The 15519-nt window shown below is 38.6% G+C and overlaps 1 protein-coding gene across 1 annotated transcript; it reads left to right on the forward strand.

Annotated features, from left to right (window-relative positions):
- LOC8082695 (isoleucine--tRNA ligase, cytoplasmic) lies at positions 1735-15254 on the forward strand. Its single transcript, XM_021458497.1, has 27 exons — positions 1735-2470; positions 3042-3107; positions 3185-3328; positions 3391-3587; positions 4152-4314; positions 5058-5171; positions 5393-5490; positions 5973-6051; positions 8285-8443; positions 8682-8771; positions 9501-9634; positions 10487-10646; positions 10772-10855; positions 11021-11233; positions 11324-11449; positions 11766-11903; positions 11983-12086; positions 12453-12516; positions 12690-12778; positions 12848-12989; positions 13341-13404; positions 13485-13552; positions 13703-13825; positions 13904-13969; positions 14487-14592; positions 14729-14813; positions 14903-15254. The coding sequence occupies exons 1-26, from the start codon at positions 1937-1939 to the stop codon at positions 14746-14748; spliced, it is 3345 nt and encodes a 1114-aa protein (XP_021314172.1). The 5' UTR covers positions 1735-1936; the 3' UTR covers positions 14749-14813; positions 14903-15254.

Raw genomic sequence — 15519 nt, forward strand, 5'->3', positions numbered from 1 at the left:
GTTCAACGATGGGCGTGACTTTTTACTCAATGTTTGTAATATTGGCATTATTGTCTATGATGTGGTCCATCACCCACAGCATTTTCTTAGGCTTAGGTATGGTTTCTTCGAGAGAGCAGAGTAGAAGCGTTGGGTGTAAAAGATAGGTCTTACAGGAGTATAATGATAAAGACAAGTTAACTAATGTAACTTTGAAGAAACCATACCTAGTCATAAGAGTAGACGAGTCAACATATCTTTAAGCCTTGTTTAGTTTCCACAAAAAACCAAAAACTTTTCAAGATTCTCCGTCACATCAAATCTTATAGAATATGCATGAAGCATTAAATATAAATGAAAACAAAAACTAATTGCACAGTTTGTCTGTAAATCACAAGATGAATTTTTTAAGACTAGTTACTCCATGATTGGACAATGTTTGTCGAATAAAAACGAAAGTGCTACAATAGCGAAATACAAAAAAATTTCACAACTAAACAAGACCTTAATAGGGAGGCATAGGTCCAGACAGAAGAAAGGGAGAAGTGAAGTGAGGGAGCACATATATGCGCTTCTAGACATGACATATATAAACTATAGTAACAGGGCAACGTTCTTGCAAGGTTTACTACTTATATAAGAAGCCTGACATATTATTATAGAAGTATAACTCTAAGAATGGGAAGCATCATGAAGTGGCCGCACAATATCCCTATGCCCTCCGCCGCCTTGATGCGATGAACTGCTGTGCCTCATCTCTATCAACTAGCAAGCCTCTTCACCTGTTCTTGTACGCTCTGTAACATGATGATCACAATGCATCTTGCGTCGTCGTTCGGTTCCGTGCTGTAAAACTCGTCGTCGTGCTCTGCGGCTTCTTTCTTCTACCGTCGGTCGGGACGCCATACGGTACGGTGGTCTCATTGTGTCGAGGACTTGCGGGGCTGTAGCTTCCATATAAACTTTAGGAAATAAGTGAAACGCAATAGACCAATAGTATAAATAAATAATAGATTTTCCTTTTCCCTGGCTCAATTTCCGTGGCTACACCCACGTCATTTACCTACACCTGTAATAATATATGTGAATACTGATTTTTTTTAAATAGAATTATGCGAATACGATGCAATGGGCACAAAATAATGAAAGAAGAAAACTCCACTCTGTTGTCCCGTTGTGAAAGACGATACTTACTGTTTGCAGCCACGTTACATGAGTCTTCATAAAGTATAAATGATTAAAATATAAACATTTAGAATATTTGCACTAGGTATTTTCATGGGTTCTTTGATGCTACTATATCCGCGGAAAAGAAAAGGTAATTTCCCTACTAATGCATCCTTAAAAATGAGATTGATTAGATACCAAGTGAAGTCGATTCAGAGAAAAAAAATGTCAGGTCAAAATTTTTTGGTTCGAGCCTAACCCGAAATTATTTAGAGTTATAAATTAGATTATATAGGTAAAAAATCAAGACCCAAATCTGATCCGGACCCATCTCTGGCTTGTCAGGTCGAGTCAAGTTTTTCCTATAAAGAAAAGTACATTTTTTTAAAAAAAATAGAAAGTTTTTGGGCAAAGAATAACTTTAAATACAACCCATTTTAATTTGTTCCCAAAAAAAAAAAGATTACAACTCAGCATGGACATAGATAGAGAAACAAAAGTGATTCTCATGCGAAACCAGCCTTTTGCCGTTTCAATCTAATCTAATCTAATCTAAGGAGTGTATAAAAACCAGAAACGTTACAGGATGATTCCCGGAGAAGCGATACTCCACCGTTTGGAACTTGGAAGCGATTCTTGTGTTTCAGACTAGAAACCGGAACGGTTCCGGCGTGATCTCTAAACCCTCTTTTTCCCCTATACCCTACCCTTCCCGCCACCGCCACCGCCTTCGCTCGAACCAGCCCCCTTAGTCGCCGCCGCCGCCGCCGCGACTGCCGGATCTGAGCTCATGGACGACGTGTGCGAGGGGAAGGACTTCTCCTTCCCGGAGCAGGAGGAGCGGGTGCTCCAGCTGTGGGCGAAGCTAGACGCCTTCCACGAGCAGCTCCGACGCACGGAGGGCGGTGAGGAGTTCGTCTTCTACGACGGACCCCCGTTCGCCACGGGCCTGCCCCACTACGGCCACATACTCGCCGGCACCATCAAGGACGTGGTCACCCGGCACCAGTCGATGTGGGGCCGCCACGTCTCGCGACGGTTCGGGTGGGACTGTCACGGCCTCCCCGTCGAGTTCGAGATCGACAGTTCGCTCGGCATCACCAACCGGCAGCAGGTGCTCGACCTCGGCATCGGCAAGTACAACGAGGCCTGCCGCAGCATCGTAACAAAGTACGTCTCTGAGTGGGAAGCCGTCGTCACGCGCTCGGGGAGGTGGATTGATTTCAAGGACGGCTACAAGACCATGGATCTCAACTTCATGGAGAGCGTCTGGTGGGTGTTTGCGCAGCTGTGGGAGAAGGACCTCATCTATAAGGGCTTCAAGGTCGCATCTCTAACCTCACTCATAGCTAATTTTCGAGTCTGCTCTCATAATTCTGAGTTGTACAAAGCTTGACAAGTCTAGGATTCAGTGAATTTATTAGTTTGATTTGACAAGCTTAGCATTCAGTGAATTGGGAACTCAATGCGAGAAGTACATTTTCTTACATATTTTTACTGTTATATGCTGACATGCTGCTTTGATTGTTTAGATCTATGTACAATTTTATATATGAACTTTTAGCTCGCTTTAAATATTGTTTCTGTAAGGCAAGGGAATGCCATTTCTAATTTGATGATCTTGGCCTTGTAATCTTAGGAATTATGTGTGGCTTGTAGGGTTATCTGTGCACTGTAGTTGCTGCTAATGTACAGAAAGTATTATTTTTGTACAAGTTGCCTTTTGATCGTTCTCGAAAGAAGAGAAGAACAAGAAACAAATAGACTACCTGGAAATACGAAATTACAAATTATCCTATCTATATAAAATGAGGAAATGCATCTAAGTTATATTTTTGTTCACTGTATTGCAGGGCATTCCTTAAAACTTTGTGAACTCTTTGTTTTTGTTATAGGTCATGCCTTACAGCACAGGATGCAAAACTGCACTGTCAAACTTTGAGGCAACAAAGGAACATAGGGTTGGTTATTGGTCATGCCTTACAGCTAATTTTATTTGTCGTCGCTGTTTATAGTAACTGATTAAGGTGTATCATAGACTGTTCATGACCTGGCGGTGATGGTATCCTTCCCTATTGTTGGTGATGTGGATAATTCAGCTCTTGTTGCATGGACTACAACACCCTGGACACTTCCGAGTAACCTAGCGCTGTGTGTTAATGCCAATCTCACGTATGCAAAGGTTGGTACTTGTAACATGTTCTTTGTTATATTCTGTTGAGGACACTTACTGTGCACAAATAGGTTAAAGACAAGTCAAATGGAGCAGTATATATTATTGCGGAATCTAGGCTTGGACAGTTACCAGTTAAGGCCAAAGCTTCAGGAAAGAAGCAGACACCTTCAAAGGGAAGCAATACTGAAGCTGTTCAGGATGGTTTGGACAAGGAATCATATGAGCTGTTGGCAAAGATTCCTGGGTCATCCTTGGTTGGCTTAAAGTGAGTATGCTTTCAAATTTTGATATATCATGTCGTTGGCCTTATTTCCATTGTATATGATATCCGCACCATTATGTTAATGCGATTTGCATTACATGTATCGTCACTTACCTCCACTTCAGTAAGGGTTAAGTAGAACTTGTGAATTAGAATTTCCAGTTCTATTTACTCAAGTTGTGGTTGGAATACAAAGCTCTTCCTTAGACTAGCTTCCTGCTATCCTTTTGTTAGCCACTGGTTTGTTTTGTAAGGTGTTGCTGCTCTGAGCTAAGTTCATAACTCCATATAGCTTTGGACTTGGACATTCATCTGCAATTTAAGAAAAGTTTTCTGCATTTTAATATCTTGCATTGATATAGCCACTCTAACAACAGTTCCACTCCATAGTCTACTGAAGTATTGTAGGTGCTGGACATTATTCATTTACCAAGCACCTTCAGTCTTAATTGCTGAAGATTGTTAGGGAATCTCAAATTCATTCATGTGATAGCGAAGAATTACTGGAGTATGTATCTGGAGCTTTTTCATTCTTATGGCTGTTGCCTTTTTTTTTTCTGGTCACAGATATACTCCTCTATTTGATTTTTTCATCGAACTTCAAGAGACGGCTTTTAGAGTGATTGCGGATAACTATGTCATGGATGATAGTGGAACTGGTGTTGTCCATTGTGCTCCTGCTTTTGGTGAAGACGATCATCGTGTTTGCCTTGCTTCTGGGATAATTGAGGTTGGATTTATTCTTCTTTGATTCATGTATATCCTCACTAACTGATGCGCTAAGGCTAAGTTATTCAGGGTTGAGAAAAATGGGAAGATTGCTAAACCAGGAATCTCCATTTCAGAAACATGGGGGAATACCGCTATCTATTTAATTAAAATGACACCCAATGACGATCTGACAGTAGGACAATTTTGGGAAAGGGGCATGGTAGTGTTCTGTCTCCACCCTTTACCACTATTGGCACTAGGAGTGCATCCATCAGCATGCTGCAATTCTAAGGATACAACATAAATGCTCATTTTTTCTAATATTTCCTTTCTTGAATATATCTTTTCCCCCTAAAACTCTTGTTTTAGATCCGTGAATTACTTGCTATGCACATTTGAATCTGATTATAGAGCTAGAGCTTAGTTCATTATTTTCCTAATAATGTTCATAGTTTGTCTTGAATTCTGGAACTTCATTCATTTCCCTTTTTGCCACAACATTGTTTATTATCAATGAAGGATATACTTGTCATGCTGCTTTGATTGATGCAAACCATCTTAGGTGATGGGATGCAATGGTTCTAACTGATTTCTTGCTATTATTTCCCAATTTGGAAGAATGGTCATTATCTAGTATGACTTGCTTTATTGCATCTTTTTGTACGTTGTATCTCTTGCCAGCTGTTCCTGCTTATGCAAGCATGACCTTGCTTTAGTTTTTTTTCTTTCTATTTTTAGCCTTTCTGATGGCCTCACATGCAGACTGCTGGACTTGTTGTTGCTGTTGATGACGATGGATGCTTTATTGAAAAAATATCTGATTTTAAAGGGCGATATGTCAAGGAAGCTGACAAGGATATCATCAGTGCTGTTAAGGCAAGTTGATGTTTCAGTTCTCCATGGACTGATATCCCATCTTAGTCTTTAAATGACCTTTGCTTCTAGTTTCCCAACCAGCATTCCTTTATCTACAAATTTCATTCACTAATTCGATAAGATAAGATGCTAAAATATGCCATGTTTCAATGCTAATATGACCAGCTGTTTTTTATTTCCCTGAGGACTGTACTCTGAAAAGTGATAAACTACATGAACAGGATAAAGGAAGACTTGTTAGTAAAGGAAGTATTGAGCACTCTTATCCATTTTGTTGGCGATCGGGTACTCCTCTTATTTATCGGGCTGTTCCAAGCTGGTAACCTTCTACTACTGCTGCGCATATATATTTTGTCCATATGCTGATAATTTATGATTTTGTTATTCGGCTTGATTTCAAGTTAGTACCAATGCATCTTCTTGTTCTGATAACCTGACAAACCTGTCCATTACCAACTTCGCTTATGACATGATTGATCTGTTTATGATTTTTTATCATGTTATAGTGTATACAAAATAAACCAACCTTTTGAGCGATTTTTGTTTTCTTTATCCCCTACTAGGAATATTTCCATTAGCAATGCTTTATATGAGTTTTTCCTTTTTTGTTTGTGGCTCATGTTTGGTTTCTTCTCTAGCCTACCCCAGCTTTGGTTGGGCTAAATGGCTTTGTTATTATTGTTGTATGTTACCATGCTACCTCAGCTCATCTGCCCTTTACTTGATTACTTCCATTATGGTCTTCCTTCTGCGTTACTTGTTTCTATTTGGGGGATATACCCTGAAAGAGCTTTGCTGTAGGTTTGTTAAGGTTGAGAAGATTAAGGACCAGTTGCTGGAATGTAACAAGGAGACCTACTGGGTGCCTGACTTTGTTAAGGTATTTTATGGCTTTCTGCTCCTGAGTCCTGACAATGCCATGAGGAGAAAACATTGTATGGAAAAACGCTGTGTGCAGGCACTCTTGATAGCCCTTAACTGTATTTTGAGACCCATGTTGGAATTTAGATGGCTATGAGATTATCTCATGTTGGCTAGCTATATCTCCATAGAGGTTCTGTGTTTTGTGATTATGGAAGTATATTGCATGGAGACATGTATTTAAGGCACACAGATAATTAGGAAAGGACATTCTTTGCATCCATTACATTGGGTTAGTAGGCTTATTTTTTTGGACATAAAGTTATGTGGAATGTGCTTGTTGAAGGACCTGTGGATGTATGCCATGGCATGGTTCAAGGCTCAACCAGGCCAAGTAGGTGTGTTGCTAGCAACCAAATATAGTAGCTCCTTAATTACAGATTTTGTACTTTTCTTATAAGATAAGATTAACTAAGGGCATCAGATTACTCCCTCCATTTGAGATTAATATGTGTATTTTGTTTCGATAGGGCGAGCCTTTGGCTAACAACTTCTTTATTGATAAATGCATTTTTCAATAAAAATTGATGCAATAGTTTTGTACTGAAAAAAAAAATACTTGTGATTATGATTTTTGTGTATCACATTAATGGCATACTAATAGAGTAATTGTTGTTCATAGTCTTGTCCTAATGAAACGAAATATGCCTACCAATTTTAGAGGAGGGATACTTAGTTTGTTTTCGGTGATTTTCTGCTGTACTGAGCATGCCCTAAGGGGTTGTATGAGCCACCTAAGACTCATTCTTCTTCTTAATATATAATGATACACAGCTCTCCTATGTATTCGAGAAAAAAAATAGTGGAGGGAGTAGATTTGAGCATTTACGTTTGAGTTATTTGATTGCTAGGCTAGCTCTATATGTAAAGAATCTTGGTGCATCAGTTTTATCAATAAAGAATGAATTATTCTAGTTTCTTTCCACAAGTTCTGCTACCAGTCTTAAACATCCATCTTTTGGTAGTGTGCACTGTTTAGCTATCTAATCGCAAGTATCATCTAAAATTCACTTGTGGATGAATTGTCGCAGGAGAATACTGGTATCAATTGATAAAACCTCGACATTACTCTGGCTATTTTTGTAAATATGATATAAATGAAACTAAGTCCAGATTGTCTACAGGTAGTTGTAAAAACTAGGAGGGTTTTGATCAGGGATTCAACATAATGAACCATTAGGAATCAGTACCTGAAAATTCAGTCTAGACAAGGATCTGCTTATGAGCATTTCCAAAAGTCCACATAAAATTAGATATTCTATGTCTCATAATCCACCCTAAATTGTTTTTATCCACAGCAGTTCCTCTAAAATCTGCCTCCTACTTTTTTTAAGATAGAGTGGATGGGGGGAGTGACTCCAGGTAGGAGGATGATTTAGGGTGCCACTAAATTTAGGATGCTGGATAGGATTACTGTTGGATGAGATTTTTTGTGCATAAATGTTCTTTTTTACAATAGCATGTTGAATATGGGCACTCCTCGAGATGCTCTGAGCTAAATCCTTTGAAGATAGCTAGTTGCTATTTCGTAGGAGCTCTTGGAAGCACCTTAACTAGTAGTATAAAAAGTTTCCTTGGTGACATAACATTCAAATATGTTTCTGGAATCTCAAGAACAACTAGATTAGTGCTGATGGAATGTTTTTGCAGTGACTAAACCCTACCAAGTACCAAGTCCAGAAAGTCGAGGAATGTGGCAGGCAGTATTTTCATTTGGTCAGAAAAAACTAAGTCTGGCATGTGCTTTAGAACTCGTGTTGGGGAGCATTAAATCAATATTTTGTAGTGTTTCCTCATTATGATAAATCCAATACAAAGCCCCAACGAGCTTATTCCCAGTGATGAGTGGCTGACATGTGATTTGTACTTGTGCATATCTTAGTGGATTCCATTTACTCTTGGGATAGTGTACTTCACAATCATTTGCATATGTGCTTGCATTGGTCCACTCTTAGCTTAGATAAGGCATAAGTTGTTTTGCCATCTGAGTTCTGTTTCTGTCCCATGTTTCTAATCTTACTTCCTGTTGTCATATTGTTTGTAATAGATACATACTAACATACCTGACCTGAAGTGTCATCATGAATTTGTTTGGAGAGTTCATGTGTTCAATAACAACATATATTTATGAAGGATGTTACAAAGGGTTTTTGTTTTAACTTGCTTTATTCTTTAACAATGGTTTCCTGCAGGAAAAAAGATTTCACAACTGGCTTGAAGGTGCTCGTGATTGGGCTGTTAGCAGAACTAGATTTTGGGGTACTCCACTTCCACTGTGGATGAGTCAAGATGGTGAAGAAATTGTTGTGATGGATTCTATCGAGAAGCTTGAAAAGTTATCTGGAGTCAAGGTAACATCCTCTTGGTACTGTGCAAGATGAATTCAATTATTTGGATAAATATTATTGTGATTTCACAGTATCTTTATTAAGATTTGAGACAATGGTTAATTTTTTACGTTCTCTTGTTCTTTGGTGCTTAGACATTTCTTGTGGCTAATAATAGAGACTTGTTATTTCAATGTTGTCCTGATATCTCTCTAGACTTGTCTTAGTAACCTTTGATTTTTCTTTCTAAACATATTATCAGGTCACTGATCTTCACCGACACTATGTTGATGATATTACAATTCCCTCTAATAGAGGACCTGAGTTTGGGGTGCTCAAACGTGTTGATGATGTAAGTTTCATTGGAACCATACTGATTCTTATTTGCATCACATCTTACTTTACTCGAACATGTACATCTTACTTTACACTGATGTTTTGGTACATTTTTCTTATTGATAATAGCTTTCTATTAGGCATTAAGATATTTAGATGGAAGATAGGTGGAAATGAGGTTTTGGCGTAATAGACTCGAGATGATTCAAGTGTTGGCGTTTGCTTCTAGTAATCTGTAATATGATCAGCTGTAGCAATTTGGTCTAAAAAAACAAACTTCTGTTGTTTTAAATACTCTCTCCAGTCGCTAAGACATGTCATTAGGAGATACATATCAATCAAGGTTTTTAGTTGTCTAGGTTGAGAAATGCCTTCTCTTATTTGCTTAGATTGCTGTAGCATCAGATGTTACCTTGGTTCTGCTGAAGTCATTGGTAATATGTATGTTTCCTTTTCAAGTTTGAATTTGATTGAAAGCAGTGATGTCCAAGAAGATGGCTGAAATGATGTACCTAATCTCTGCTGTGTTGTTAGGTTAAAAATCTATTTTGGCCTTTTCTTAATCAGAGCTCTTCATTTTAAGAGTTTCCCTTTCGCGGCCCATCTTGTGTGGGAGCTTTCAGCATTGCGTACACCCTTTTTTATGTGTGTGAAAACTTGGCTTGTCAATACCATTGACGTGAATATTGGGGCATATCAATGTCTTCAGTTTTGAAATGGTTCACTAATTATGGTTGTTACCCAGGTTTTCGACTGCTGGTTTGAAAGTGGGTCAATGCCATATGCCTACATTCATTATCCATTTGAGAATCAGGAACTGTTTGAAAAGAATTTTCCTGGCAATTTTGTGGCAGAGGGTTTGGATCAAACCCGTGGATGGTTCGTTACTCTCTTTCAGAATAATATGAGTTATATAATTAGTTTCATTAGGCAGTGATGTTTGGAGGGTCCATTTTCTTCCTTCAGTTTCTTCAATTATGGCCAGTGGTGATGTTTCATGATTATATGCTATGCATGTTTCTTATGTCATACTTGTACGGATTCTGAGAAATGAATTAAGAACTGGCCATTTATACTTCCTAGAGCTTGCTCTATGGCTCTACCTAATGACTTGCAGATTTTCTGGTTTTGTTCTCTCTATATAGCAGAGTTATGGCAAGAAACATGGTTGTGGTAGCCTCAAGTTAATACATGCATTACTCGCCTGGTGATAGCCTATTGTTCTCATTAACTATTAGCTAGAAATCTGCTCACTAATGTCTATGAATCTAGACACTAGCAAGAACCTGGACATCTACACGACAAGCACACATATTGCTGACAAAACTCTGCTTCTTTGTCTGTGCAGAAAACATGAATAATTTACTATGTGCTTGACCTCACTCCATTTGTTTATTGTCATGCACATCAAGTTTTTTTCACTAAAATCCCCCCTAGTTTCTTTCACTTTTTATACTCATGTCCTTTACACTTCATGTCCTTATTACAAAATGTGTAACCTTAACCTGCATTGATCTACATTTTTGAATCTGATCTACTTCTTATACTTCCGTTTTGTTTAATCCTATATATTAGTTCCTCCCAAGGCTGCTAACAATAGAATCTCAATAATTTTGGTCTAGAATATATATATGGCGCTGAAAGCCTGTAACCATAACTAATACACTTAGATTCATGCCATACTTATTAATAATGGGTATTTCGCCTTTATGATGTTCTTTGATACTGCAGGTTCTATACTCTGATGGTTCTCTCAACAGCACTGTTTGGGAAGCCTGCATTTAAGAATCTTATATGCAATGGTCTTGTCTTGGCTGAGGATGGAAAGAAAATGAGCAAGAGTAAAAATAACTATCCTTCACCCAAAGGTCTCATTGACAAGTATGGAGCGGTATGTGGTGCTTGGCTGCTTGCATTGAAAAAAAAAATCAATGGCTATTACTGGAAGATAGATGCAATAGACTCTGAGTTGCAAACTTGGAATTAGTAATTAGAATGAAATTCGTTCTGTTTCAGGATTCTTTGCGGTTATATTTGATAAACTCTCCAGTTGTACGTGCAGAGTCTCTACGATTCAAAAGCAGTGGTGTCTATGATGTTGTAAGATGATTTCTTGAAAACTCAGTGCTTTCTTATTATCTTTTGGCAGGTCTACAGGTCTGCATAAATCACATGATTTCGTTTACTCAAAGCTATCAATAATTGCTATCTTTAGGAAAAGAATATGTACATGACCCCCTGATTTAACATGCTCTAATTTATCAGGTAAAATATGTCTTCCTCCCATGGTATAATGCATACAGATTCTTTGTCCAAAATGCAAAGAGACTGGAATTGGAGGGTCTTGCCTCATTTTCTCCGATGGAACAAGCGGTACTTCTGAATTCAGCCAATGTGTTGGATCACTGGATAAACTCTGCAACTGAAAGTCTAGTCAGCTTTGTTCACCAGGAGATGGATGCATATCGGCTTTACACGGTTGAATGTTTTCACAGTTTTTCTGGATATTATTAGTTCCCTTGTAAGTTCTTTATGTGTTATGATCATTTGATGTAATTAACCCTGCAGGTTGTGCCGTATTTGGTAAAATACATTGACTCTCTTACTAACATATATGTGCGTTTGAACCGCAAACGGTTCAAAGGACGTACTGGAGACGAAGACTGCAGAGTTTCTCTTTCAACACTCTACCATGTAAGTATATTTTCAGTAGCATACATCATCTGGTCAATGCTGCTGCAAAGTGTATATATTATGCAAAGTGTATATCTGGTCAACACGCTCCCTAATTTATATAGTTGAGGGTGGTATTGCGATGATTCTGTTGTTTGGCTTCACTGTGATATGTTAATCTGAACATCTGAAACAATCCTGGACACCAAATTTCACCCAGTCCATTATTTCTGTACCTTTAAATATCCAAAGCTCCAATCATGCACTGATGCACACTTCGTTTCTAGGTGTTTCTTTCTCCAGTTGATTAAGATACTCATCAATTATAAAAATGCAGGTTCTTGTAACAACTTGCGTGGTGATGGCTCCATTTACACCATTCTTTACTGAAGTTCTTTATCAAAATCTGCGGAAGGTGTCAAGTAAATCTGAGGAGAGCATTCACTTTTGCAAGTTCCCTTCCACAACTGGCGAGGTAATTGTTCATCTAAAACATTCCATCGTGTCTTATTGTCTTATGATTTGATTGTTTGTTGATTTTGTTACATTGCCAGAGAGATGATCGTGTTGAGCAAAGTGTAAATAGGATGGTGACCATCATTGATCTTGCACGTAATATTCGTGAGCGGCATAACAAAGCTCTCAAAACACCACTCAAGTATGCCTAGATTTCCTTAAAATTTTTGCATGTGTATGTTTTCTGTGATGATGTGAATCACTTTGGTAGATCATGCTTATAATATCGTCTTAATCATGAAATGTGAGGAATTTTGGATGTAGTAGTGGTTCTCATAACGTTTATAATTTCAGTTGTGTTTTTGCACTCCTGTACATGTAACTTGAAGAGTTTTTGTATAAAGTATAAACATCCAGACGGTTGAAGCTTTTATAATCAGATCTAAATACAGTATTTGAGTTTTATACTAAATTTTGTTTTCATGATATTTAAAATAAAAAAGGGGGAAATGCATACTGCATTTTGTAGCATTCGACTGTGTCATGTGGTGACTGATTTGAGTTTCAGGGAAATGGTGGTTGTGCATCCAGACATTCAATTCCTTGAAGACATCACTGGCAAACTAGAAGAGGTTTGTTGGACTGAAGCCTGTAATCGTTGAGCTTGTTTCCATTCTGAAGTTATGGAACTGTTTTGCAGTTATCAATCAGTCCATTCATTTTTTGTTCAAGTTTTTTCTTAGTTTTCATTAAATTTTGGATCTTCTTTGGTGGATGCTGACGACATCTACTTCATTCTGTGTAGTATGTCATGGAGGAAGTCAATGTTAAGACTGTCACTCCATGTAATGACCCCTTGATGTATGCTTCTCTGCGAGCCGAACCCAATTTCAGGTATGATTAGTTCAATGCACAAATATTGCAAATTTGCACCCACTGCTCAATACTTGTGGTATTTCATAGTGCACTAGGAAAAAGGCTTGGAAAAGACATGGGCAAAGTAGCAAATGTGGTGAAGAAGATGACTCAGGAACAGATCTTAGCCTTTGAAAAATGTGGAGAGATTTCATTCTTCGGTCATTGCTTGAAGGTAGATGATATTAAGGTAATGTTCCATATACATGCAGTCCTTGGTTTGATGGAATAACAGTTGTCAACAGCTCAACATTGGGTGACTGCATAAGCTTATGACTGGAAACTTTCCAGTGCTTGGATGCTGTTAAAAATATTTTCATCTAGCATATAGTTTTTCAGCTAGTATGATTAGAAGACTATACTCCCTCTGTCCAAGAAGGAAGAAACTTCTAGGTTTAGTGTGTTTGTGCCCTCCCTCTCATCCACTGGGCATTGAATACTTCAGTGCAACATGTTTGTATTAGACCTGAGAAGGTGTTTATTTCAGTTTTCTGCATGAACCATTTGTACAAATTTTACCTGTAGACTTTTTTATTTTTAGGTGGTCCGACAGTTCAAGCGTCCTGAAAATGTGTCAGAGAAGGAGATTGACGCTGCAGGAGATGGTTTGTCATGAATATGCTACTTTATCTTGTTAGTTTGGCTAATCTTGTCTGGTAACATCCCTATGTTGCTTTTGTTATAGGTGATGTTTTAGTCATTTTAGATCTACGAACTGACCAGTCATTGTTTGAAGCTGGAGTGGCTCGAGAGGTAGTTGACAAGTTTTCTATTTCTGTCTAAGTGTTAGCATATTGTTTCTGAAACATCACCAAAAAAAGTATATCTAATGTTGTCCAGGACCTCGGTTGCTTATTGATAAATATATATTTTAATATGGTTACTATATGTATCTCTGTGCAGGTTGTGAACAGGATCCAAAAATTACGGAAGACTGCTCAGCTCAAACCTACTGATCCAGTTGATGTGTATTACGAATCTGTGGGCAATGACAAAAACACACTGGAAGAGATTTTGAAGTCACAAGTAAGTTATAACCGGTTGATCAACACAGTTATTGTTTTGGAATATCTTTTTTCATGAAAACTACTTTATTCTGTACAGGGTCAGTATGTTAGAGACACACTTGGTTCGCCAATCATTCCCAAGGAAATGGCACCAAGGGATGTGGTAAGTTTCGATCCTCAATCCTTCTTTTATTGCATGAGTGATCTTCAAATTCAGCTCGAATATTGCATTCTACTCAACCATTTGCACCCTTGCTATCTTCAGTTGTTCACCAGTATTTGCTTTTGGTTGTAGCTTAGTATACTGCTTTATTTAGCTAGTGGCTCGTCTTATATATTTTTTGCATGGGTCTAGAACTGGTTCAGTACCATTTGTTCTTCAATAGAATGGTACACAGCTCAGTATATTCAGGGAAAGAAAGTATACTGCGTTTGGAGATTCCTGTATTCTGATAATGTCATTTTGTTCCATGGCAATATGTCTTTTTTTTTTATTCAAGTTTCTTGTAATAATCTTCCCAAGTACAACCAAACATTTCTTTTGCTTGGCTTAACTTGCAAGTTTGACAAGCTATTTGATGGACCAATCAAACAGGCTGTGCTTGTCTTATCTATATTTTGAGCCTGTCATTTAGAATTACATGGGCAATATTCAGAGTTTATCAAATTGGTGTTTGCAGGTAGTACTTGGCGAGGAGTCACACAATGTACATGACATGTCATTTGTCATATGCATTGCAAGGTCCACCCCTATTCTTTCACCAGATCTTCTCCCAAATGCCTCAGGTGAATCCTGTTGAATCCATAGTACAATTGTGCATGAACTACCCATGCAGATACGCTATTTCAGTTTTGATACCGTGCGGTTCTGTGGACAATCTGTGAATAATGCATGTGTGTATTCTGATGAAACCGGCAACAGCAATCATGTGGAGGCATTGAGCGTATATCTTCTGTCAAGGTCTCTTTCCAGATTGAAGGACCAGTTCGAAGCTAGAAATGGCATGGTAAGCAGTCAATGCCGTATCCTTTTTCCCTTTTCAGAAAGTGTATTCCTTGGTGGCTTGGTGCTTATAGCTTGTCTACATTCTTCCAGATTACAGTCGACTGCATCGAAGGTTATCCACCAATTAATTTACAGCTAGGAAAGCATGTCTTCCTAAGTGCGAGGGATTTTTATCTTGCTACTAGTCTATCCTAGTTTTTGTTTATGGCATCCCAATTTTCATCTGCCCCAGCTTAAGCAGCTTGGTTCCATTTAAGCATGTCACCTAATCATGTAGTCTCATTCACCAGCTGTTAAACGTGAAATCTCAATGTATGCTATAGCATGATATGCGTCTGCGCCCCTGGGCACATGTGAACTAAGGTTTTCAAATATCTGGCTATGTGTTCCCATACGCGTGGTGAATTATGAGCAGGTCATGCCACAATTGAAGTACCTGTAAGACTCTTTTCCAAAGTCTAGCTGCCGAGTTAGACGTTTGTCGCGAATTGCGTCTAAGGGATGCGTGACCTATGGGCCGCAAGGTGCTCGGCATGTCGAGTGGCCACACCTTCTATCCTTGGTGCCGTTTGCTGTCGAGGCCGGTGAATGCGCCCGGCCGGTTACACCCATGTCTAACCCGAGAGCAACCCCTTACCATCTTCGCCTAGGTCTTGTGTTTTTCTCCTCGTATGCATGGTTCATTGCTAAGGTAGATCGAGGTCTAG

This window comes from Sorghum bicolor, chromosome 4, assembly GCF_000003195.3.
Source record: "Sorghum bicolor cultivar BTx623 chromosome 4, Sorghum_bicolor_NCBIv3, whole genome shotgun sequence".
Taxonomy (NCBI): Eukaryota; Viridiplantae; Streptophyta; class Magnoliopsida; order Poales; family Poaceae; genus Sorghum; species Sorghum bicolor.

What these genes read in the sequence shown, in the direction of transcription:
- LOC8082695 (XM_021458497.1), top strand. Translation starts at nt 1,937, where the DNA reads ATGGACGACGTGTGCGAGGGGAAGGACTTCTCCTTCCCGGAGCAGGAG. An exon ending in GGGTGCCTGACTTTGTTAAG is followed by an intron (nt 6,052 to 8,284) that starts GTATTTTATGGC and finishes GGTTTCCTGCAG; the next exon opens with GAAAAAAGATTTCACAACTG. An exon ending in AAGAGATTTTGAAGTCACAA is followed by an intron (nt 13,826 to 13,903) that starts GTAAGTTATAAC and finishes TATTCTGTACAG; the next exon opens with GGTCAGTATGTTAGAGACAC.